The sequence below is a fragment of the Anastrepha obliqua genome, chromosome 4 (assembly GCF_027943255.1).
Source record: "Anastrepha obliqua isolate idAnaObli1 chromosome 4, idAnaObli1_1.0, whole genome shotgun sequence".
Classification (NCBI taxonomy): domain Eukaryota; kingdom Metazoa; phylum Arthropoda; class Insecta; order Diptera; family Tephritidae; genus Anastrepha; species Anastrepha obliqua.
In genome coordinates, this window is record NC_072895.1 from 7,624,535 (window position 1) to 7,651,276 (window position 26,742).

Here is a 26,742-nt window from a genome sequence, read left to right on the forward strand (position 1 = left end):
AAGCTTTCACTGGAAGTCAGCTAGGCGTGTAACTTCCAACGCACTAACTCATTAAAAAGATGGCGCCATCAAAAACATTTTTATGACGCCAGTCCCAATTAACTTTTATGTTTCCATTAATCTAACCTAACTTTTAATTTTTCTTTACAAAGGTTTTCAATTTTGACATTTGGAAGAGGAAAGTATATTTGCCTTTCCGAACACCCATAGCAAGCACTGGTTAGATTATATTAACAGCAAACTAGAACTAACTAGAACTAGTTCTAGTGACTGAAAGACCAAAAATGGTAGAAAAAATATTTTTCTAATAGCGGTCGCTCCTCAGCAGGCAATGCCTAACCGAGTGTATTTCCACCACGAAAACCATCTGTCGTTTACAGGCGACATAAAATTGTAGCTCCTCAATTTGTGGAAAAACGTCAGAACGCATACTAAAAAATTTGATGAAGAGCTCGGCCAAACAACCAACAAAGGGTGTAAGCACCAATTAATCAATATATATGAGTTCTCCGGAAAGTAATGGCCGATTTTACATATAGACGGCGTTGATAATTGTTTTGAACAGCTTGTGGCTATTTATTTTCATTTTTTCTTTTGACAGTTATTAGCTGTCCTTTTAGCTTGCTTTAGAAAAAAAGTGTGCGTAATTTTGTTTGTATTTGTTTGTTTGGCGTCAATTTTAATATGGAGCTCACAAAAGTGCATTTTCGTCATATTTTACTTTATTATTTCCATAAAGGAAAAAGCGCAGAGAAGGTTGCTAAAAAGTTGCGTGACTTGTATGGTGATAAAGCCTTAAAAGATAGACAGTGTCGAAATTGGTTTATCAAATTCCGTTCTAGAGATTTTTCACTTAAAGATGAGCCCCGTTCAGGTCGGCCAAGTGATGTCGATGAAGACGTTATTAAGGCTTTAATCGAGTTGGATCGTCATGTAACTTTGCGTGAGATTGGAGAGAAGTTAAATGTACCAAAATCAACCGTTCATGAGCATATAAAGAATCTTGGATTGGTAAAAAAGCTTGAGATTTGGGTACCACATGAATTGCAATAAATTCATTTAACAAACCGAATCAACGCTTGTGACTTGCATCTTAAACGCAATGAAATCGATCCGTTTTTGAAGCGGATTATCACTGGTAATGAAAACTGGATTGTTTGCAATAACGTCAATCGAAAACGATCATGGTGCAAGCATGATGAAGCGCCACAAACCGACTCAAAGGCCGATATTCACCAAAAGAAGATTATGCTGTCAGTTTGGTAGGACAGGAAGGGTGTGGTTATTTTGAGCTGCTTCAGAGGGACCAAACGATTAATTCGGCTATTTACTGCCAACAATTGGACAAATTGAATACAGCCATTAACGAGAAGTGACCAGAATTGATCAGTCGTAAAGGTGTCATATTTCATCAGGACAACGCTAGACTGCATAGTCTGTGGTCACTCGCCAAAAACTGAGAATGCCTGGCTGGGGAGCTTTTGATGCATCCACACTATAGATCTGACCTTGCACCGTCAGACTACTATTTGTTTCGGTGTTTGCAGAACTCCTTAAATGGCAAGACTTTCGGCAATGACGAGGCTATAAAATCGCACTTGGTTCAGTTTTTTGCAAACAAAGGCCAGAAGTTCTATGAGCGCGGAATAATGAATTTGCACGAAAGATGGCAAAAGGTTATCGAACAAAATGGAAAATATATAATTGATTAAAGTTCATTGTAAGTTTTAATAAAAATGTATTAACTTTCTTTTAAAAAATTGGCACTTTCTTTCCGGACAACCCAATAGAAACTAAACAAATACCTGCCAGCCATCGGTAATTGACTTACTTTGCTTCCACTACCATTTCGTATGTACGCTGATACATTTTCACACCCAGCTCCAGCACATGCAGCGATAGAATAGTTTCAACAGCGCTGGATGCAGATTGATAGCTTACAATTTCTTCCAGCAACTCATCAGTGGGCATTTCTTCAACAGGTGTACCGAAAGCGTTAGAATCCTGTGGAGATTCGATTGGCGTTACCAAAGGCTCCGTGGGTGATGCTATTGCTTTATTCTTATTCTCTCCCGCTTTCGGTGTATCTTTTACAGGCACCGATTTATTTAATGCAACGGTGAACTCTTTTAAGGTGAAAATCAATTCTAAATTGGTATATTGTACAATTTCCGTAGAGAGATCGAGGTTTTCCACACGTTTCTTAGCTTTTTTCTCTTGCGTTAGAAAACTAGCTAATGACAATTTCGATGAAGCTGTGCTTAACGCCTTGGTAAGTGGTGAAGGTTGAGCGGCGTCACCCTCCGGTAACGGTATGCTTGTGACTACACGTAGCGCTTCAAACATGCGATCTTCCGTTATATTTAACGCAATCGAAGGTAATTCAATTTCGATTTTCATCTTCGGCAAACGTGGATCATCGTCGACGGCACATAAGGATACATTGCATAAAACAGAGGTGGGACGTAGTATGTGCATATCCGATTGCACGGCAGAAGCAAGCGTGTGTTCCCATTCTTCCCCAGGTCTAGCAACCACCATCTGCAAACCCATGCACATTACAATCATTCAAAGTTGGCATTTATCTACACATACTAACCTGTATATCAGCTATGCTGACTTGAATTTGGTCATATGCACGCTCCAATACCTTAGACAGCTCGATTTTGTCTGCTTGTAGCATGCCCAGCAGGTCATTCGACGACACGTTATGGGGTTTCGATGATACAAGAAATTTACCCAATGTTATAACAATCAGCGAATTATTATTGCTATCAGGACAATATTTCCCCGCACTGGGTATGATAATAATGTTCGGCATAAATTGGATATCAATTTCCAATGCAGATTTCGAGTCGATCATATATTGCATGCCCGTGGCTGAGCGTTCTTTGAAATTGGCCATGCGTTCAGTGGCGGCGAACTCCAATTCGGATAAATTGGCTTTGGGTGGTGTGAATACCTTCACCAGTCGTATTATCGTATCAGCATCATACACCACTTGCAAGGGGCGTGCCGATACTTTAATGCGTTGATCGCATTTTTTGTCGAGAGGATTGGTTTCGAAGAATATATCCAGTAGATTTAATTCGTCGGTCGTTTTAGATTCGATTAAGATGGGCGCTGTTTTATCCTGATGCAAACCCAGAAGTTTCATTTCATGCATGCCAACCGTAACACTACAAAAACGAAAACATATCATTTGGTTGCTTGCAAAAATCAGAGTAGTTTTACCTGATAGCATTACCGCCCGGTCGTTGTGATATATTGCAAGTGGTCATAGAGAAATTCAACAGCATAAGCGTTTTTAATTGGTCCAGAGAGATACTTTCTCTTCCTACCACACTGCTATCATCGTACAAGCCAACTTCCAAGGCTAGCAATTTGAATTGCATTTTTATAGCCTCAAATTGCACTGGCATATCTGGTGGCGGCGTGCCCTCTTGATAGCCAATGGCGTCGTAAAGCTTCGCCTTCTCATCTGCGGTCATGGCGGCCTCGAATTGTTTGACTGCAATTAAATTGAGTTAAATAAATTTGAAAAATGTGTATACTTAAGTAAGTTAAGTTAAAAGTGCATTAATCAACAATTACCAATGTCGCTCGATCCTTCATCTTCAGCTTTCTTGCCACCACCGAACCAGCCACCAAACCAACCACCCTTTTGTGATTGCCTCGTTTCTTCATCCTTGCGGATTTTATCCACCTCAATTTGGACACGTTTACGTATTAAGACCAAATTAAATAGATCCAGCTTCTGTTCGAGCAATGTGCAGGTTTCTACGAGGCTGGCAGGAGGCTTTTTAGACAATTCCTTTTCTTTGAAGCTCTAAAAAGAAAGAAAGAGTAAAAATGAATTCGGGATGATTGCGGCTAAAAGAAAAGGTCAGCCATGCCGAGTTGTTAAAGAAAGAGTTAAAATATAATATTTTTTCCGAAATTGAAATAACAAAATTGGTGTCACACAAATATTTCTGTGGGCGCATACATAGTAACTTAAGTGGACTTACAGCCTGTCTAATAAAAGCGTGACCGGCAGCGTCATAACTTAGAAACTATTTAACCAAATTGATTCTAGCAAAACTGCACTGTATGGGCTTCAAATATTTATTAGGCACAATACGAGTATATTTAATCACATGTGTAGTTATTGCAGCAGCAAAAACATTCCCCATAATACACGGGATGGAATGTTGCTGAAGTGACAGTCCTTAGCCGGATGTAAGTCCGGGTCGTTCTCGTTACGTAAAACCGACAGACCTGGGAACGATCAAAAAACGTGTAGTCACAACTCTCGCTGCTTGGGAACGTTTTCTTCTTATAAAATCCGGTGTTGGCTAGTACTTGCAGCGAACTACGCAGCTGACGGTAATAATGCGTTTTGATAAATTTTATTCACCAAAACTGCCATCAAACTGACGGAAAACACAAATAGACAGCCAAATTATTTTTCGAAGAAGCAGGCCAAAACATGAACCTTAAGTGGATGCTTAACAAAAGGAAGGTTCATCCGTGGATATTTCGCTTGCCCAATTAGGCCAAGAAAAATACAAAGGAACTGCTTAGCCTCTCAAGAGAGGATATCTCGAAGGTCATGGCTTGTATAAAACCAGTCATTGGCAGGCATTCCTTGAGACTAGGATAGAACTGTCTGCCGTGGGGATTGGACCAATCCTGCGCTTCATAAGAGCCATAAAATGATTTCATGAAGATAAATAATTATGATTCCCGTATCGCACAGACCGACCAACGGACCTGTAAGGTCTAAATGAGTTGGTCGTACGGACCGACTACAACCATACCCTAACCTAACCTTGCCTTAGCCCATGCAACTCTTTTTTCAATGTGCCCCGGAATTCGAGGTTTTCTGCCCGTAAACGTTCGCGAATCGTGTCTTTGGATACATTAAAATGACTTTTCCTTAAAACTGCTTCGACTTCACGCAACGATAATTTTTTTTTATTTTTTATTTGTTTTTGGCTTCATCCGGGGAAGTCGTCAACGTTTTTAACTTCAGTATACTGTTACACCCGAGGTTGTAAAATACTTCGATTATTTAGGAACCAGCATTAACACCGATAACAATGTCAGCCTTGAAATCCAACGCAGAATCTCTCTTGCCAACAAGTACTACTTTGGACTAAGTAGGCAACTGAGCAGTAAAGTCCGCTCTCGACGAACAAAACTAACACTCTACAAGGCTCTCATCATGCCCGTCCTAACGTATGGCGCAGAAGCGTGGACGATGACAACATCCGATGAATCGACGGTTGGAGTGATTTTTGGACTTTTGCACGTTGGCAACGGCGAATATCGCAGGCGATGGAACGATGAGCTGTATGAGCTTTACGACGACATAGACATAGCGCAGCGAATAAAGATCCAGCCAGTCATGTCGACCGAATGGATACAAACGCTCCGGCTCTGAAAGTATTCGATGCGGTACCAGCTGACGGTAGCAGAGGAAGAGGAAGGCCTCCTTTGTGTAGGAAAGATCAGACGGAGAAGGACTAGGCTTCACTCGGTGTGTCCAATTGGCGCCGGTTACTACGAGAAAGAAACGACTGGCACGCTTTGTTTAACTCAGCCAAAATCGCGTAAGCGGTTATCGCGCCAATTAAGAGAAAGGTACTGTTGTACCCATTAATTTATGAACATGTTCGACTTCTTCAAATGCAGCTGCAAGTGACATTTTTGAACCTTTAGGGGTGTACACAGGAACTCCGCTTCAAGTCGTTTTTCATACGCGGCACTCATTTTGCAAAAACAACATATGCCTACTAAATTTTTCACAGAACTAACAAATTGCACAATGATTATTGCGAAAGGAATACCTCTATTTAGCTGCATTTAAATTTTTTTTTATAACGGCACTCTAAGTTTGAATTTTGCCGGCCAGACTTCTATCAAATTAAGGTTAAGATTGTTACTGAAACAACCCAGCACATAAATGTCATACGACCACAAGTTCGTTTCTTACTTCTGCGTATGTGTTACAAAGCTGACGATGCTCCTTAATATGCTGCCATGTCCATGCTCTATTACGCTTTTTGATATCTTCCTCCAAAATGGAATTGATGGCAAAGTGCCACCACTCGCGGTAGTGTTTTTTGTAGGCTGCAAGAGGAGAAGCAAAATGGCAGTAGTAAACAATGAAGCACATAATTATTTTTGAAAGAAATTCGCATAATACTTACGTATATTATAGGGGCGATATTTTCTGTAACGTGTGCCCAGTTGCATGCGATTCATGGATTCACCCAGTTTTATAGCATTCTGAAATTGTGTGCTCGTCAAGCCCACGCGCAACTTTTGCATTTCCAATGCCAAATCGATTTTGGGTATCACAAATGCTGGAGTATCGTATTCGGGATTCATATTTAGCTGTAGTTTTCCCATTACAGAAATCGGGCCGATAACTGTCAGATAGTAAAGTTTCTTAAAAAATACTTTGGAAAATATTAATTGCTCACTTCTTACCATAATTATAGTCTTTCGGCACGCAATCTTTTTGTGCAATATTTTTTCGAAAAGCCTCTGCCAACTCTTCTTTCGGCAGAGCCGTGTACATGCTTGTTCTACAATTCATATAAGCTGACAAGGAGTCGAGGTTGGCGATTTTGAAGACACGGCTGACTTGCTGCGTCAGATAACACTTCTCCCAATTCTCATCAGTGGTATATAATTCGAGATCGTGCAGCGTAACGCCAAAAGCGAAACTTTCGCCTGTTGTGGAAGCGTCTTCGTAACGAATGTGAATATTCGATATTTTTACTTGCAAGTTATTAACAATTTGCGCTGTTAGTTTCTCGGAAAAAGTGGCATCCGGCTTGGTTTCGTCTATGAGAAAGAGCATTTTTAAACTCACTTTCTTTACAAAACTTACAAAACTATATACTTTTCATTAATTCTCTCTTATGTGCCTCCTCAAGCGCTTTAAGCGCGGCCTGCTTGGTCTGTAGCTCATAGGTTTCTTCCTTCTCAGCATCATATTGCACCGATTGCTTCGGCGACACGAGCATATACAGGTCTTCGATTTGTGCAACCACTGGCTGACTGTAGAGATTCTTCCATGGAATTTTTAAGACCAGCTTGCCTGTTAAAGGAAATAAATAAAAAAATGCTAAAGAATCTGCGCTGTAAGTGAATTTGACAGATGTTTATTTTTTACCCATGGGTCCAAAAATGAAATAGGTTCTGGAGTCGGATGGTACGATAGTATTAAGAATTAGGAATGGCAACTGTTTTCCAAACGGAAATTTTTGCCATTCTGAAAGTAGTAAAATGGATAATTGGGGGGAGATGGAGCGGAAAACAGATTGGAGTCTTCAGTGACTGTCATGCTGCACTGAAGGCCCTGGAGAATGCAAAGCAAACCTGAAAGATTATTCAAGAATGTAAGAAGAAGCTTAATTCTGTTGCAAGACGAAATAAGCTTGAACTTATATGGGTTCCAGGGCACAGAGAACTAGAGCCAATAATCGGAATGAGTTCTACAGGAATCATGAATTGGATCAGCGGTCTAGAACGCTGCAGAACTGCAAATTGTTTTGTGGCAAGCCCGAACAAAAAACTGTCCCACTTTCTTCTGAAACTTGGAAGGAAATACGTTCGGTTGATGGTCGGTATTATTACAGGACACAACCCTTGGGGTCCATATATGGCCACTATTGGAACCATTGAGTACCCGATTTGCCAATTTTGCTTAGAGGAGCGGGATAGCACTGAACATTTCTCTGTGAGTGTCCTGCCTTTGCTAGAGCAAGGCTATGAAGTTTGGAATTCCGATGAGAATAAGTAGATAATATTCGTTCTCTCAAAATGGAGGATATTTTCAGATTTACCAAAGCATCTATAAAATTCTCAAAGGACTAGCAATTTCTGTCTATTCTTTATTCTATACTATTTCTATGTTACTTCTCTTCTTTCCTCCCTGACTATCTGCCCTTTTACTTTCTAGAGCTTTGAATACAAAAGGCTCTGTGGCCTTAGTGTTTTAGGAGTTACCAATCTCCTAACATATGGCGCAGAAGCGTGGACGATGACAACATCCGATGAAGCAACGCTTGGAGTGTTCGAGAGAAAGATTCTGCGTAAGATTTTTGGACCTTTGCACGTTGGCAACGGCAAATATCGCAGACGATGGAACGATGAGCTGTATGAGCTTTACGACGACATAGGCATAGCGCTGCGAATAAAGATCCAGCGGCTACGTTGGCTGGGTCATGTCGTCCGAATGGATGAAAGTATTCAATGCGGTACCAGCTGGTGGTAGTAGAGGAAGGGGAACGCCTCCTCTGCGTTGGAAAGATCAGGTGGAGAAGGACTTGGCTTCACTTGGTGTGTCCAATTGGCGCCGGTTAGCACGAGAAAGAAGCGACTGGCGCGCTTTGTTAAACTCGGCCAAAATCGCGTAAGCGGTTATCGTACTTGACTCGCCTTTTTCAAATTTTCAATTTCAAGTAAATAAGGGCAATCAAAGTTTATAGATAGAAGTTTTTATAGATGTATATTTTTTTGTAATCATTTCTTCAACATTCTTTAGTTATTTCTTTCAGAGCTCGGACCAAAAAAACAATAATTTGTATTAAAATTCAAAATTAAAAAGAAATGGACTTCAAATTTGAAAATTTGGATAAGCACATTCCTTTGCTCTTCCAAACTCATGAGCCTTGACACTTCTCCATCATTAAAAATTGTGATTTGGCATGAAAAGTTCGACTTTGATGTCTAGCAGACAAATTTTAAGATGATTTTATCATTTCAACCTGATCCAATGATTTTAAATGATACCTTTCTTTTGATGTCATCCGCTGCGACACCCACTACGAACAGACAAGTCCGTAAATTATACGTATACATACTAATATAACGGCGGGATTGTGAAATATATTAAGACTTTGGTTTTGAAATGTATTAAGGCTTTATCATAACCAGAAAAATTACGATTCTCTCTGATTTAACTTTAACCTATTCCACCTCTATTAATTTCGTAGAGATTGGATCCCTCAAATATGTATCATATTTTCCTAAAGAATAGAAGTAAGAGGCTCGGATAAACGTGTCAGGGTTTAGAACACTTCCAGCAGCAAAACGCATCTTCCAAGAAGATTGCGAACCCACACTTTTCGTTCAAAAACCCAATAAAACATCGGTCTGTAAACGGATTAGTGTTATAAAATATGGTCATAGAAGCAGTGGAGAAAATTTCATCTACTCTGTGCGTTTATTTGAAAAAAAAAATGAAATTGAAGACGACACTGCTTTGCCGGATAATCGTAGGCGGCCGGAAAACCTTACAGAGACGGCTGTTCTTTGGTGCGAGCAAAGGCGCCTAAATCATATTATGAGGGAGGGAAGTAATGGAAAGGCATTTGTGGCTCTAAAGAATACAGGAGTACTCTTCTGAGTGATTTCTCAAGTGTGTGGTAAGTTATAACTGTATTAAAAAACAAAAAAAGGTATAATAATATAAAAAATATAAAACACATATTAAACACATAAAAAAATATATATAGAAAAAATATAAAAAAGTATAAAAAATATTTAATATAGAAAAAAAAATTAAAAAAGTATATAAAATCAAATAAAAATATATAAAAAATAAAAAGCAAATACAAATCACACCCTAATATTTATCTTTAGAATATGCCGTAGGCAATCATGTAAAAATAAATTCAAGTACTCACCTAGAAACCCATAGACAAGCTGCAACGGCAAGTCTAACTCATCAAGGGCATTTTCTTTAACTTTTAAGTTATTTAACACTACATCACCTGCAAAAAGAGAAAAAATTTAATTTTATAGATATAGTAGAAATAAATTATATCGTAAATGTTGTATTAATGTATGTAACTATATATTAAAATAGTAAATAGTTTAATTGTACTTTCTTTTTTTTTATTGCCCATTAACCTTAAAATATGTCCACTTAGCCTATAAGAATCTATTATCTTCATTGGTTTAATAAAAAAATAAAATCAGTTTCTATTTCTATATTTCGTACTTATATTATGGGACTGAAGTAACTATTCATGGCCGGGTGCAAGTCCGGATCGATCCGGTAACTAACATCCACCATCTACCATAAAATTCTAGTAGCTGGAGTTTTTTAAGGGGTTGAGAATTTAAAATGCTAATACAAAACAGAAATATTGTTGGAATGGATTTTTTTTATTAACATCTGGTAGATAATTTCATGGCCCTTTTTTTTTAATTTGATATGCGGCATATCGTCCCCTTTCTGTGTTAACCTCGTATCTACAAAATCATAATTTTCAGTAAATCGATAAAAATGTTTAGAGTTACTTAACTTCTATGAAAAGTTATAACTTATTTGATATACATAGATAGACAGTAGATGCGAGGTTTTTGAATTCGAACATGTAGATACGAGAAAAATCGAAACGAAAAAAATTCTATAATCATTATGAACATTGTATGTTTTGTTTTACGTAACAGGAGTACTAAGGAGTGTTTTTCACTAAAAATCTCAATTTCGAAAAAATGAAGTTACGAGGTTAACACCGAAAGGGGACGATATGTCCGCCGCAGCTACGAGTTACATGGTCCATTCAATCAGCCCAATTTTTTACTACTTTTTCCTTTAAATCTGGCCGTATGGCGTCAATGGTGGCTTGAACATTGCAATGAATTGATTGTTAAGCGCGCTGTGTGGCAAGTTGCGCCACCTTGTTGGAACCAAATGTCGGCAATGTTTAGCTGGTTAATTTTTGGAAACAAAAATTCAGTCAGCATGACTTAATAGCACTCGCCATTCACCGTAACGGCAGCTCTTTCTTTATTTTAAATAAATTAGGTACGATGATGCCGCCAGTGCTCTATGAACTTCGCGAACAAATATTTTTTTTCGTTTGTTTCAAAATAAATTTCCACAATTGGAAGCCTTGTCCTGGTGTTAAGCCTCGTGATGTCTTGACGAACCTTACTGAACGGAAATGTCAACACAACCATTCTCATTGCATTTCAATCTCATAGTCTTCTGTGCCCAGATGAATAAGTCATACGATGTATGATATCATACTTCGAAGTACAGGTACTTTTGCGTTTCCAACTCAGCACCGCCTTTACGTTATTTCCTCCGAACTTTTAATTTGAATACGGAATTTTTCTAGCGATTCTAATTGTAGTAATGCGGGTTAATTCAGTTTCATAGTAGTTGGCTTTTTTTTAGCCAAACTTTTTGGAACTAACAACTTTATAAAATGCAAAATTTATATCCGGTCAAGATATGTCACTTCAGCAGTATTCTCCAAGTTTTCTACTATTCAAAGTTAAGCCGAAATTATAAATGAAAATGAATTACTGTCGAGTAGTATCAATAATAGGGAAATAATTAATTGAAATGAACTTTATTTACTGGGAATACAAAAGTGCTGTAATACTTTAATCAAATAATTAATGGGTTTATAATATAAAAAATTCGATTGCACTATGCATGCATTTCATATCTATGGGTTCAGTTGGTTAATTAAAATTAATTCCTTAACAAGAATTTTTTTTCAAAAACGCATACAGAAGTGATTAAAATATTAGCAGTTATCATAGAAATGCAAATGACTGATAAGTTGCATCGAACGAGGGTTTCTACTACATAAAGGTTACTCAATCAGTGACATGTTCGCTAAATTTAGCTAAAAATGTAATTTCCAGCTCAACTATACAGCACTAATGACCACTATTACACCACAATTGAAGGGAAGATTGCCCTAACACGCTTCAAATACGTAGGCGTAAGTGGGTTACTATTTTAATAATGAGAATACACAGTGTGCGTGGCACGCAATTAGCATTCTTATGTCCAAAACGCACGCAATACTTTTAATTGTATGCAAAACATAAGTATTTATGCAAATGTATGCATGTACAGTTGCGGACGTATATATCTGGACAGGCGTGCTTGCTTTCAAGGAGTCATGTCTAAGTTACTTCGTGAGAGAAAGTTAACTTACGCCGTATTTGAAGAAAATTACGAAAAGTTGCAAGAACAAATTTTTGGGTAATTTAGAAAGAAAAATGTAATATTCAATAAATAAGTAAAGAAAGGAGAGCAGGTTTGGGATGCATCAGAGGGAAAACCCGATGGACAATCAGTGTCTGAAACGCTTGCACTTTGCAAATTAAGTTATTCAAAACTGTCAGAAGAGATTTCATAGAATATGGCGGCATTAAAATTTGTATTAGAAAATTTTTGTTGCATATTTTCAAGATAACAGAAAAAAAAGGAATTTTGACAACGACAACGACTTTAACTCTTAGCTGTTATCTTCGTCGATTCGGTGAACTCTGTTGGTAGTTTGCTATTTCTCGCCATTCGTTTGTTATTTTGGGCTCTATATTCTTTCTTGTTCAGGTTTGTTATTAGGCGTCTTCGTTTCGCCAAGCGTTAGCAAGTCGCGAATAGATGAAGCAACTGATATAAATAAAAAAACATATCTTGGCAGCGCTGGAAAAAAGCTACCTAAAATGACTTTTGCTTCTATACCAGTTTTACGAGAACAGCCCTACTCTAGAGATGTGGCGAATAGAAGAGTCCTATTAAAAGTAATGTGATAAATTTGTACGCTGCATTTTTCAAATAAAAAATTTAAAAAAGGTCTACGTCGATACGACGAAGATTACAATAAAGAGTTAAGCGAGAGAAAATTCAACTGCTTCACAGCGACGAGAAACCGTAAGTAATCGAATGATCTTGGGAAGCTTTTCCTTCAGTATTAGGCATCTGATTTTACTAGATAGAATACTAAACTATTGGCTACTTGAGAAAAGTTTAATCACAGAATATTTTTGAGTGAGGAACACTATACGCAGACAAAAAATGTCTTATCTTTCAAGACAATTGTGTGCCCTGTCAACGGGATAAACAATTTTTGAGGGTGATCGTCGTCTACTGCGTTGATTGGTGTGGACACTGCATCAACCACTAAAACAATCCCTCCTCTCCTTCTGGCGAGACACCCTTCTCGGGACTACTTTCTGCATTACTTCGGGAAGGCCCAGAATGGCATCCATAAAGGATCGATTCTATTCATCCTCGTCTGGGTCCATCGTATTTGTAGCTGGCTTTCATCCTATCGGCTCGTCTTCTTGTGTCTCTGTCTGCGAGACTTCACTTTGTAGCACTGCGTCGAAGTATATCTTTTTTTTCGTAGTACGTCCGCGATATATCTCTTTACCACATTCCAGTGGTCCTCGCGTTCAAGCATTTTGCTGATTATGTTGCTCGGCGCAATGTCATCAATCTGATTCCTCAGAGCATCTTTTTCCAGGAGCCATCTGTCACAGCTAAAAAACGTGTGTTCATCGCTCGGCGCTTCGCAGTATATGCCTATGCGGTATAGGTATATCCGGAAGTATCCGTGGATCCCCAAAGTTCCTTTGGACCCATTTGCCTATTGATGGAATGAGCTTCCGCTTTGCTACCGCAGCATGTTTTGGCATCTCCGTTCCACGATGTGTTTCTTCTTGGTGTCCCACGCATCCATTCATTCCCGGGTCATAAGGTCGATGGGTATCTCCCCGCTGATCACAAAGAATGCAGCGCCAGAGACAGTGCGTTAGGCTAAGGCAACTCTGAGTGCCGCTGTTCGTTGCACAGTCTCCAGTGCTTTGCGCTTGGCTTTGCAGTTTAGCGCATCTCCCCATACTTCACTGCCGTACAGAAGACTTGAGTTTATGGCGATATAATTCGCCTTATTTTACTCTCTGTTGGTCCACCGATGTTTGCCATTAATCTGCTTAGCATTCCCGTGACCTTTGTTGCTTTAGTTGCCGCATGCCGTATCTGGGTCCAGAAAGTAAGCCTTCACTTCTTTTTAGGTCTCTAAGGGCATGTTACTTATTTGTATGCTGACATTGAGTGGCATATGACCCCGTGTCATCAGGCTTCTAAGAACAGGCCAAACTGATAGGTGTCAGATATAATCTCATGGTTGCTATACAGTCCAACTTTTTTAGAAATTTCATTATTAATCCGCACTTTTTGTTAGCAAATTATTTTTGAAAAATAAAGATTTCTACAATAAGTATTCTACCGTTAACCTCTTAAGAATATTTGAAGATGCATTTACCAAATATGGAACTAAAAACTTTATCTGAGCTGAACCGGATCCTTAAGAAAGTTTTGTATAATGGATTTGCAGAAGAAAAACTGCAAAATTTAATTAAAGAGTAATGCAGGAAAAACTGCAATTTTTATAATGTCCATACTCCTATGTACGCTACTGTACGCTTACAAAAAAACATTTTAAATGGGTAACAACGATAATTGCGGATGCATAATTGCCGCATAATGAGAGTCATGTGTAATCCACGCCACGCCTGCGAGATTAACCTGCCAACCACAGTGGAGCACACATTTCCATACACATATTCAGATAGAGATATGCTTGTGTATGTGTACACACGCAGAGAAGGCAGGCCTAAAAAGCAGTCAAGGATTGTCAATGAAGATGTCACCGCGCCTTCAGCTGTTGTGAAATACATGAATTGTTTTGTAATAAATTATATTTTTTCTGAAAAAAAGTTTAATTGAAATTAAAATGTATTGTACAATATTATAATATAATTACGAAATTTTAATTTAAATGAAAATTTTTTGACGTTATTATAATAAATTCTATTTTTGCTGGCAGAAATTTGGTCAGTGTCATTGACGCTGGCGATAACCAAATTGAGACAACCGAATTGTGACTTAAGATGCGGTTCAATGCCATAGGAAATAAATAGACAACGAGCCAATTTAATCGTTTAGTAGAGGGCCGTGAGTGTTCTACAAACAGAAATCAAGTCAACTATGTAGAAACTTGCTTTTCACCCTCATACCATTGACATTATTACACTTTAAAAATTTCGTTTAGAGAAATTTGGCAACAAGTTTCCGCCAAATATGTCAAATTAGTAACACCTATGGAATTTTAATTAGAACAACTGCATATACGTTGGAAATTCGAAAAAGTCAACAATACGAAATTCCCTTTGAGTACACCATGCGACAAAATTATTCGCTAGCGGCTTTGCTTGAGGGAGGTGACCACATTAGAAGGTTCAAAAAATTGATTTTCGTTTATTGCATAAATAGTTAGCATAAATGTGCCTCATTGTTGGTCTCCTTGCCGCGGGGATACGACTTAAGTGGTGGTTTTAAGAGGCAAGCTCCACATGGGGATTGGCTAGCCATCCATCTGCTTTACGGCGTATTTGGTGGCCATCCAATCACCATGCGAAGATTACTGTACCGAGGAAGATCATTTGTTATCTCTAAACCCCTACACCTGTCATCTCATTATTTCCTATCTTTGCCCACCCCCTAATTCAGGGTGTTATGCGACATTGGACGGTTTGCAGCCAGTGGGTTTACCAGATCGACTGTATTTCAACGGCGTCTTCCTAACACCTTGCCGCCCTAGGGAGCAACTGTTGCCTTGCCACGACATGGGGCACTGCCGTAGGGGACCGTTTGAATTCCCATTTATATCCATAGACCACGCCTTGTCGAGCAGGTGGCCGTACGAAAAAGATGAACTCGAATACTCACATAAGCGTCAAAACTTACAGTGAAACGGGAGCAGGTTACAGTGGTCGCAATGCTACTGCCAAACATACGCATAACGCTCTTCATCGCGGAGGTGCCGTTGTCCACGAAGACTCGGACCATGAAAGCGTCGGGAGCACAAATACGGCTGAGGAAGAGGCTCTTCTGCGTTCTCCGGCTGGATCGAATGGTGCTGCTTCGGATAGCAAGGACAGGCCAAGGATCAACCTCGATAAGGAGAAGCTGAAGGCTAAAGCTCGGTACAAGGCCGCGGTCAAAGTTTTGAGACCGATTTGGCAGCAAGTCCAGCCTGACGAAGCCAGAAAAGAAATGGTTGGCTTGGGTCAGAGAGGAGATAAAAAATGGCCGGGCCTTGTACGCTCCAAAACCACAGTTCGCAGCCTCCAATTCGAAGTATGCGAACAAAATTGAATAAGAACTAGCCATCAAGGGACACGGAGACGAGGAAATACCTACGATGCCGAAAGCAGCGGCAGCAGCCAGTAAAATTGCCAAGAAACACCTTATAGTGGCACTCACTGACCGTAATGACAAGCTGGGGGGAATGTCGCAGGAACGGTCGAAGGTAGTGGAAATGAAGCTACTAGAAACCCTATTTACCAGTAGCAAGGTAAGTACTCACTCTGTTAGTAAGACTATGTTAGTCTAGAATTTCTAGTAATCGATACAATTTTTCCATACGCTTTTTTCTCAAAAAATATGTTCAAATTGCTTGCAGATTTCAAAAAACTTTTTGTCGTAATTTTATCTTAAGTTCTTACACTCACTTAAAAAGTTATAAAAATTAACAAAATTAAATGGAAAAATAAAAAAATGTAAGTTTTTTTCCAAGTTATAAAAAAAGTAAATTCTAAATGTTTTTGTCCACGCTCTCTGTAATATCTTATGTTTCTTTTATAGCGTTACAACGCGAGGTGCGTCAAAGCTTCCTTCAAAATACTCCTCCAAAGTGGTCTATCTTGAGCTGTTGCTTCGTAGTTACGTATTCCCAACTTCTTAAGATCGTGTTCCACTGCGTCTAACGGTCTGCCTTTGGCCTTCATGCCCATTAGCTTTCCTGCCAAGGCTCTCTTCACGGTACAGTCAGCAGGCATACTAATCACATGACCTAGCCCTCTTATGCACTGCGCTTTAATAAAACGTAAAGCTGTCTCGTTCTGAGTTGGATCGTTCAGTTCAGAGTACAATCGAATTCTGTACGTACCATCATCCATTCTTATTGGGACAAAGATGTTTCTTAAAATTTTTCTTTCCATGCTAGCCATCTCCGCGCAGTCATCAACCTTAAGAGTCTATACCTCACAACCATACGTTAGGATTGGTCGAATAAGGGTCTTGTACATAGTGAACTTTGTAGCTTTAGGCAAAAGCTCGGGACTTGAACAAGTTAAGGTTGGTGTAATACGCTTTGTTGGCGGCGTTGATGCGATCCCTGACTGTGGAAGCTGAATCACCGCTACATGCGAACATAACCCTTAGGTACTTAAACTGCTGCCCTGTTTCAAAAGTATAGGCTGCCACATAGAAATTTTGCATCTGTGCAGGCCGCCTACCGTTCGCAATTTTGTTAATTTTTATGAAAATTAGTTTTTTCTTAAAACGCTGAAAAAATAGGTTGACAATTCGAACTTTTGCTTTCAAACTAATCATCAATTTTTTCAAATAACTGTTGTGGCAGCTACGTAGCTTGTTTTTTATTTGACACGAACAAGCAGATACGCTGACCTATTGAGAGCTTGAATTTTTTTTTTGTTTTTTTGTGCTCTATAAACAGTGATGGGTTAGGTTAGGTTGAAATGGTTGCCCATAGAAAGGGCACACTTGGACAAAAATCAAAAATTCGTCCTTTGTGGCACCATTCTATAGGAGATAAAAAGACTATGAAGAAATAAGGATGATGATGAAAAGTTCAGTGAGTTTTATTTTTTTAGATCTCTCAAAAAATTCCAAAAAAAGCAATAACAACAAGTCTTTACACAGGATGCCTCCTTAGGTAGGTAGGTAGGTATAGTGGTTGTCGGTTGACACACCTAGGCCTGCTGTAGGTCCATTGTGATACCACCAGGGCTGTCCCCTCTCCTCACTCTAAATTGCAGTCATTGAACCAACCTGTGGTTTTAATATATCTAACAAGGCTTGTTATTTTTTTATATGGGCTACTTCTGCCAAGTTATTCAGGGAACTTTTTCATAAAATATTGAACCTTCTTCTATCCAGAGCCATGCATTCGCATAGAAAGTGTTCTTAAGTCTCTTCTTCTTCAATGTCGTTACAGCTTCTGCAATAGTCGTTATAGGGTGCTCCCAGTCTACTGGCATGCCTGCCAAGATTTCTCACGTTCTTCCTGTTCCGTTTCAACAGTCGGTTGGGGCGTCCCATGTTCCATTCTGGCCACGTCATTCTATTTGTTGCACAGGTCAGGGACTGAGTCTATAGCCTGTTGGCAGCTGTGATAGTGTGTTTGTATATAAGCATTTTACAAGGTGCTAAAGGTATATAGGTATGTTCACTTTATCTGGTTGGATCGGTAATGTGGTACCCAATCTCGCTAATTCATCTGTTTTGTAGTTGCCTTCTATGTCTCTATGACCCGGCACCCAGAGCAGGTTTATTACAAAGTACTGTGATTGTTCTGTCAAAGCTTCGATACATTCTTTTACTGTCTTCGAGTTAATATTAGGCGATTTTAAAGCTTTCAGGGCCGATTGGCTATCTAAATATATGTTTATATCTCTTATGGTGAGGACACTTTTTTTTAGGGATAGCAGGCCTTCCCTGATAGCTAGCATTTTAGCTTGAAATAAAGTACAGTGAACCGGTAACCGGAATGAAATGTTGGCATTCATTCCTTCAGAATGAAGGCCTCCGCCTACTTCTTCATTTAGCTTGGAACCTTCAGTATACATACTGACTCCGCTTCTATTGTCCATTACCCCATTGTCTCAATCTTCTCTCGTTGGAAAAGTTGTGGTAAAGGATGTGTTTACAAGCACCTCTACTGTGTTACAAACACCTGTTGTTTAGTGTAAGAAGGGGTATTCGTCTAGTATTTTTGCGTGACCCCTTCTGTTAGTGGCTAAGTTAGAAGATTCTCTTAACCTAAGTGCCAATTTCGCCGCCAGCTGTTTGCTGTACGCCTCAATCGGTAAAAAGTGCAACATGACATTTATCGCTGCCGTGGGCGTAGTCTTTAGTGCCGCGCTTATGCAGAGACTAGAACCCCTTTGAATACTTTCTAAGCCTTTTACTGTTGTTCTTTTCCCAAGTGTTGGCCACAAACTAAGGCACCGCATGTCATAATAGGCCTTACCACTGCTGTACATAGCCCGTGTACTATTTTTGGGGTTAGGCCCCATTTTGCGCCCACAATTCTTTTGCATGTATAGAGTGTTGTGGCTGCTTTTTTACTCTATCATTAATCGTTTGTTTCCACGAGAGCTTTCTAGTCCTAGATAGCTTGCCTCTTCCCCAATTGGCAATGTGATTCCCTCAAGGGTGGGGGGTTTAGAACAGGTATCCTGTGTTTTCTGGTTAACATGATTAGTTCTGTTTTGTTGGGATTTACCCCAAGACCACTCGATACAGCCCACCTGCTTACTTCGTTCAAAGCATTTTGCATTATATTGCAGAGGGTATCTGGGAATTTTCCTCTTATTAATATTGCAAAATCATCTGCGTAGGTCACTACGTGTATCCTCCTTACCTCTGGATTCTTTAACAATTGAGATTACATTAATTCCTGATCAATTTATCATTGCAGAACACGCACTCCAACCTATTTCCTGTACTAACTAGCGCAAGTTTAAAAAAAGAAGCTTTCAGTAGGTTCTTAGTACTTGAATATTTCTATATAGTACATATTTTTGTTACATAGTGTACATAAGAATTCATAAACCCAATTTGGTTGTTCAATAAATTTCTAGCGGAATGCGCTCATAATGGCGTCAGAGGTTAATTGGCGGCATACGATGTCTGAAGTTATTGGGAGTGTCTGAGCTAGAAATTCAATTAGTTTGAAGAGGTTAACAGATGTACATATAAATTGACAACAGTATTTTTAGTGTAAGCACATACCATACATCATCGTTATAATAATAGCAATAATTTAATTTTTTCGAGTTTCATTTACTAAATGAGATAGGAACGCTACCCTGCTTGTGCTCAATTAATTAAACCAGCAGCATTTTAAACAGTTTTAGCTACTTTTTATTGTTTATTTATTTTTATTTTTTGGTATAAAAGTCTAGTCCATGTAAATATATGGCAACCTTATACATACAAGTTTCGAATGTTGTGCAAAAATTATAAAATTCAAACAATTTTCCCCAAAAGTTCAACCCTTTTGTTCAGAATTTAAAAAAAAGTTGGGTAATTAGTTTTATAGTCTATTCAAATGCTTACCATTGCTGCATATTTTCTGTATATAACGAATACATGAAAGTTTTTTTATATGGAAAAAAATCGCAACAGCATCAGGGAAAAATATGATTAAAAATTAACGAAAATTTGAGGACATTTAAAACTTGCACTTTATTATACCAAAATGTAGTGGGGATATAAAACTGCTCACCCATTTTTATTTTTTTGTTTTTATTCTGAACAAAAGGCTGATATTTTCAATTGAAATTTTATATCGTACTCATGATTTCCTCAACAACGGACTACCTATTGATCTTTTAATTGTTTAAACCTTGCCCTAAAATATCGTTCAATGCCTTTGATTTTCATAGAGACGACTAATCTAGCAACTAAGTAGATTCCGCATCTACTTTGTATGCTCTTCTAGATAGAAGCTCAAGGCGTAAAACTAGTGGCGAAACAAAGACTTAATTTTGACGGTTTATCTTGGATGTAAAGAAGAAAGTCTGGGCACTATACGAGTATTCGGAGTATTTATTTAATCTGAAAAAAGTTTAAATATTCTTATGTAAAATATCGGCAACTAAGAGCATTTTCGATACGGTCTCTTTTTATAACTACTTCCCGGACAAACAGACTTATTTTACCTAAATAAAAATAAATAAACAAACATTTCTATAATCCGCATTATTGCCTGTGGAAGTAAATAATGGTTATTTTATTGCCGATAATAAAATTTATCGCTAATGTTCATAATAGAGCTTATATTGGATTAAAAAATCTGCGTGCCCACTTAAACAAATAAATTTAACAAGAACGTAATTACCTACTAATAAACTAAAATGCTTTCACACCAGGTTTCCAGCAATAATTATTTATGAACGCGATTAGAAAAACTCATAACTATTAATGTTAGTCACACTTCTGACAAAGTAATATAACCGAGATGTATCTTAAGTAGAAAGATGAATATTGAAAAGTTAAAAATAAACTTCATAAATAACCTCTAAAATGTACCTTCACACCATTACCTGAATTCAGTCAATTGACACCTGCGCGATCTCAGTATTTCGGGCCTGCTTGTCAATTAATCTCAAAATTGTTCGCTTGGTATTGTATGTCATAAGTAAACAAGACTTTTTTTTTTAATTTTGCAAATTATGATACAGATACTTTTTAAGTGAAATTTTATTTATTTACTTATTTCATTTTTATTTTTAATATTTTTCTTTCTCATTGGGTATGAAACACCAAATGATAGAAAACGTTTTTTTTTTTAATAGCGGTCGCCACTCGGCAGGCAATGGCGAACATCCGAGTGTATTTTTGCCATGAAAAATCATCTCATATAAACTATCTAGCGTTTGGAGTCGGCTTAAAACTGTAGGTCCCTCCATTTGTGGAACAACATCAACACGCACACCGCAAATAGGAGGAGGAGCTCGAATAAACACCCGACAAAGAATGTAAGCGCCAATTCTTAATTTATTTATTTATTTATTTAGTAATTTGATCCTAACACAGCAAGGTTACATCTCATAACTATTAGTGCTAGTCACAATAGGTCACAAGATCAAAGATGTTTTAAGTTACGTAGAACAACAAATCAAGTTAACATCACTAATGAATTACTTTTGAATTAAAATTATCTCTCTCAGTGCTAATATATATCTAAAGTTCGCGTCTAAATGTGTTCATGCTACTTATAGATACTCAATTTTGGAGAAGATAAATCCAAAGTTTTGTGTTTTGTATCACGCAATGAGAAGTTTTAAGTGCCTTACTGACTTCGTGGCTGTTATTTTGAGGGCGAGGTACCCAGGTACTTTCGAGTAGTCGATTTTGTGCAAAAGTAAGACGGATCAGAACTGAAGAAGCTTATTCATGAGGCATAGAGTAGATTGTGTCAGAAAGATGAGCAACATGGTTTCTTGCCTTGATCCTGAACAAATAACGAGTAAAATTAGTAAACAATCATTAAACTTTTGCTTAAACGCGTAACCACAATTTGCAAAGATTGCACAACCATACAATAACGATGGCATAACATAACATGTTTTAACAATTAGAATAGGAATGCGTAGAGCAGTAAAGTGTTGGAAAAAGTATATTAAACCAAAAAAATATATATATTCGGGCGAAAATATTCGATTAAAATTTAAAAACAATCATTATTTTTAAAATATACTTCTGCTCAGATTATTTTCAATTTTGGTTTTTTTTGGTAATAGCTTTGATTATGGTACACGGACGGGCTACAATTTTAAAAAAAATTATAATAATTTTCGGAAACTATTCCTAAACGCAAAGCAATAAAATAGCGACAAAATCTGAAGTTATACATGTAGTTAATTACATAGATAACTTCCCATATTTGGAGTGCAATTAAAAGAATTTTTTTTTTTTGGCTACCAAAAAAAGTTATGAAATCACTAATTAGCTTATCGGGCGCAAGTCAATAACTTGTTAACTAAGTATAAATCAGTCCGTTAAATATATTATGGATATGTATGTTCACAACAGTAAACAATTTCTTATCAAAGACTGAGGTAAGGAGTGGGTTGTCATACTTAAGTACGTATAAGCAGATGTACAGAAGTTCACAATAATAGTAGCGCGACATATTGTAAAGTGTTGGGTATTTATTTATTTTTTATTTTATTTGTTTAGTATTTTTTATTTTTTTTTAATTTTTTTATTAATCTATTTCTATAATTTTATATACTAATATTATATACTAATATTAGAACAAAGCATTCATCAACAAATGCCTCCGCATCACCTGCAGAGCATTCTGACCAAACACAGTAACAACGCACTGTGGAGATTAACGAGGAACCCATCCTTAGGCAAATCAAACGCAGAAAGTGGCGATGGATAGGTCACACATTGAGAAAACCACCAGATAGCATCACGAGAATGGCACTGGACCCGCAAGGGACAGGGTCGACATCTCATGGGACGGTGCAAAAACAACAGCATAGAACCGGGTACGATGGAAGAGTCTTGTCGAGGACCTATGCTCCCGAAAGAAGTGAACAAGGAAAAAAAAGAACAAAACATAACTTCTGCTCAAATATGAACGAGACGATATCAATAAAACGGTCCGCGGATGACATATGGCAAAAATAAATTTTTTGTTTTTTGGTAGGACTGTTATAAGCTTACATGGCAATTTTCAGCGTGATATGTCACATAGTTTGTTTTCTGTGCTACTGTAAACAAGTCAAGCTCGAGTGTGTTCTTCGAATTCTCTTTTATGACTTCAATTGTCTCAAAATAGGGTAGGGTCACAAAATCGAAATTTTTTTTCTTCACTCATCTTATAGTAAATCATTTCAAGAATGTTGTGTCAAAATTATGAGCAGAAGGTATATAACTTAAAGTTTTAAACTTTGTTTAAAATTAAAAAAATCTATCAAATGTCCATCAAAAGTTCAAACTTTTTAATCAGAAATTTAGAAAATTTTCGAGCATTCGTTATATGGAAGAAAATGCGTAACCCTGTCAACAAAAAAAATTACCAAAAATCAACGTGAACTGTGAGCCACTTTAAAACAGCACAATATTGCATCAAAATTGAATGAGAAAATTGAATTATAAAACACAAAACTAGTTTTTATAAAAAATTTTTTCTAGAAACTCTGTAAATAGTTTGAAATATTGATGCAACATTATTAAAATTAAAAATTAAAAAAAAATTAATAAAAAACTAATAACTTTTATAAAAAAAAATCTAAAATTCAGAGTAAAAAGTTTGAAATTTTGATAAAACTCTATTAATTTTTTTTTAATTTTTTACAAAGTCTAAAACTTTGAGTTATATGGTTTTTGATGTATTATAAACTATTATTCCATGAAAAAAGGTTTTATGAAAAAAACCAAAATAATGTTTATCAAAAAAAAAATGTTATAAAAAAAACACTTTTATACAAAAACCATTTGTTAAAAAAAATTTATAAAAAGAAAATAATTTTTATAAAAAAAAACCATTTTTATAAAAAAAAAATTAATAATCAACATTTTTTAATACATCGCACTGTTATTATTGTGAACGAAGTTGTGCGTATTATATGATAAGTGGTGCAAAATGCAAGTATACTTGATAAATATTTACATTTATTTAAGAATTTTTAAGAGATAATGAACAAGTAATTGAGTGGAATCTTTTATAAGTGAAACTGTGCATATTTAATAACAGCTTATGCATGGCGTTATCATACGCATACATATGTACCTATGTACTATGTATGTACATTTGCAGGTCTTTTCTGTATCGGTAGCAGACCCTGTATGCCCATCAAATAATAACTATGGCTAATTTTGCATCCTTTTAGAGAGAGCACTCCGTAATCTCGACCTTAAAACCACCAACATTTTTTTAAAATCCACACAATAAACAACAACAGACTAAAACAGATATAACGAAATCCCAACTAGACAAAATACAGATAACAAAATATTCAGAGCCTAACACAAAATTAAAAAATTAAAGAAAAATATATTTATCTCTTTTTTTTAATTTGTGACCTAAGAAATTTTTCGTATTTTATAGGGGGACACCCTTTGATTGTAGCAGTAATGAATTACAATTCACATGCAGTATACCCACACACACACGTATTTAAAACTCCAGCCAAGAATCTGTTTCAAATAATTTTTATGTACCACAATTACTTCTTGCTAGTTTCCATAGGCACTTACAGACATGTAAAAAAAGCACAGTAATTCAATATAATTATTGAATAATTTTCAACTGCCATGGATTCGTAAGAATCTGGCATTCAAGTAGCAGCTTTATGCGGCTGCCCAAACTTAATATTTACGTTGTATACTCTGTGCTGTGTTATCGGCACCGAGCACGTCTACGAGAATGAGACATTTGAGTACTTGTTCGGGTCAATCATAATGGCGAAAGAGTTGGCTGCCGCCGGAAGTATAACCAAAAAACTAGTAAATTGTACTATAAATTATTGAGTGAGGTAACTAAGTGCATGCCTCGCTCTGGCAATTCAAATAATCATAATTAGGGAAGACAAAAAATACAACAATTAATACGCACATTAGACTGGGACGGTTTTTAAAACTTACGCGCGCCGTATTTGAATGTTTGTATATGTGACATAACGGCACTAGGTACTGAGTTAGATCGTTAGTATGGACGTTAAGCATTTGAATGATGGAAAAAGTTGCTCGATTTGCAGCCATTCGGCCGGCAGTGGTAAGCCATGGAAAATAATTTTCTCATTAAAACCATCCATCGTTCGGAGACAGCAAAAAGTGGGTGTAGCTCTCCATTTGTGTGAATATAAAGATGTACACCATAAATTGGTAAAGAAGCAAGGCCTAGACACCAAATAAAGGATGTTTACGACATATTATTATTACTATACAAGAACCATGCCCATGATTCAATGACAAAAGGTTTGGTCAATAAGCAGCTTTCTCGTTCTCTCTTGACAAATCGGCTCCCTTAGCAAGACACTGGGTTGCTAGCTCTAGAAATTTTGAGTCAGAGTGGAGGAAAAGTAATATTTGTAGAAAAAACATTTCATTTTCAAAATGGTCTGCTTACGAACAACAACTCGCTCAAGAGTTTTCATCGGAATGATCAGCACTATGGTAGTATGACATGGAATACCTACCGCTTAAGTCAGGACATGATAGAGTATTTGACGTAATCCAAGATCGATGAGTGGAAAATTTACAAAGCTTTATTTCTTGTGATGTGTTGATTTAGAAGGAATTCATGTTTTGTAAAGGGCTAGTATTTCCCAAAGAGTTACGACAGGGAGAATAATGGGATAGTGCCGACGCAATCGATTACATTGCAGACCTCATTATAAGAAAGTTGTGATTGACGAAACTTGTTTCCAATGAGCCCACTTTACCATGGATGGATGAAGTGTCCAGAGGAGGCTTAGCAAAACACAGTACCAGCATGAAAAATCTCCTCGTAAAAAACCATCTGCCAGAATCGGCTTAAAACTGTAGGTCCTTCCATTTTTTGAACAACATCAAGATACGCGCTACAAATAGGAGGAGGATCTCGGCCAAACAACTAACAGAATTGTACGTGCCAATTATTTATTTATTTTTAAGAATATTGTTCATATTGGCGAAGCTTCGCAACTTCACGATCGATTTGAAATTTAATAACTAATTCACAAAATAAAATCTTGCATTAAGTGAAATAATTTCTTGTTTTAATATTAGACTTGGCAATTTCCGCTAATAACTTCTATTTGTACCATTATTTAAGTTCAAATATTAATTAACAGAATTGTACGTGCCAATTATTTATTTATTTTTAAGAATATTGTTCATATTGGCGAAGCTTCGCAACTTCACGATCGATTTGAAATTTAATAACTAATTCACAAAATAAAATCTTGCATTAAGTGAAATAATTTCTTGTTTTAATATTAGACTTGGCAATTTCCGCTAATAACTTCTATTTGTACCATTATTTAAGTTCAAATATTAATTAAAATTTATTTTTCAAACCGTTCGTAGTTTGCTTCCATTTAAGGGGGTCTTCTACCGTCGCGCCTTAATCTCGGGCCTATTTTTGGGAATTAATTACAAAGCAACCACTTGAGATAATGAAATCAGATTTTTTTTATTTAATTTGCACAAGTTTGCACTATTTAAAAATATATTTTTCAAATCGAATTCTTTGGCCCTGTGTCCTTGAACCGTCCTCGAGGTTGCCCTTGTAAAAATGTCCTAGGCGACTTTGTGGCACGCGATCGACCATTTTACTTATCTGAAATCAAAAAAATTTTTTTTTTTATCATAAAGTGTAG

General features: G+C 37.1%; 1 protein-coding gene across 1 annotated transcript in view; it reads right to left on the reverse strand.

The window, feature by feature from the left end:
* LOC129246164 (intermembrane lipid transfer protein Vps13) overlaps nt 1-26,742 on the reverse strand; it is a 67,225-nt gene that overhangs the window by 18,755 nt on the left and 21,728 nt on the right. Inside the window, exons 2-10 of the mRNA XM_054884736.1 lie at nt 9,690-9,776; nt 6,899-7,096; nt 6,481-6,840; nt 6,198-6,419; nt 5,981-6,117; nt 3,595-3,829; nt 3,235-3,511; nt 2,600-3,179; nt 1,832-2,541 (exon numbers count right to left, since the gene is read on the reverse strand). Of these exons, the coding sequence (XP_054740711.1) occupies nt 1,832-2,541; nt 2,600-3,179; nt 3,235-3,511; nt 3,595-3,829; nt 5,981-6,117; nt 6,198-6,419; nt 6,481-6,840; nt 6,899-7,096; nt 9,690-9,776 (2,806 nt within the window). The remainder of the gene's footprint in view (nt 1-1,831; nt 2,542-2,599; nt 3,180-3,234; nt 3,512-3,594; nt 3,830-5,980; nt 6,118-6,197; nt 6,420-6,480; nt 6,841-6,898; nt 7,097-9,689; nt 9,777-26,742) is intronic.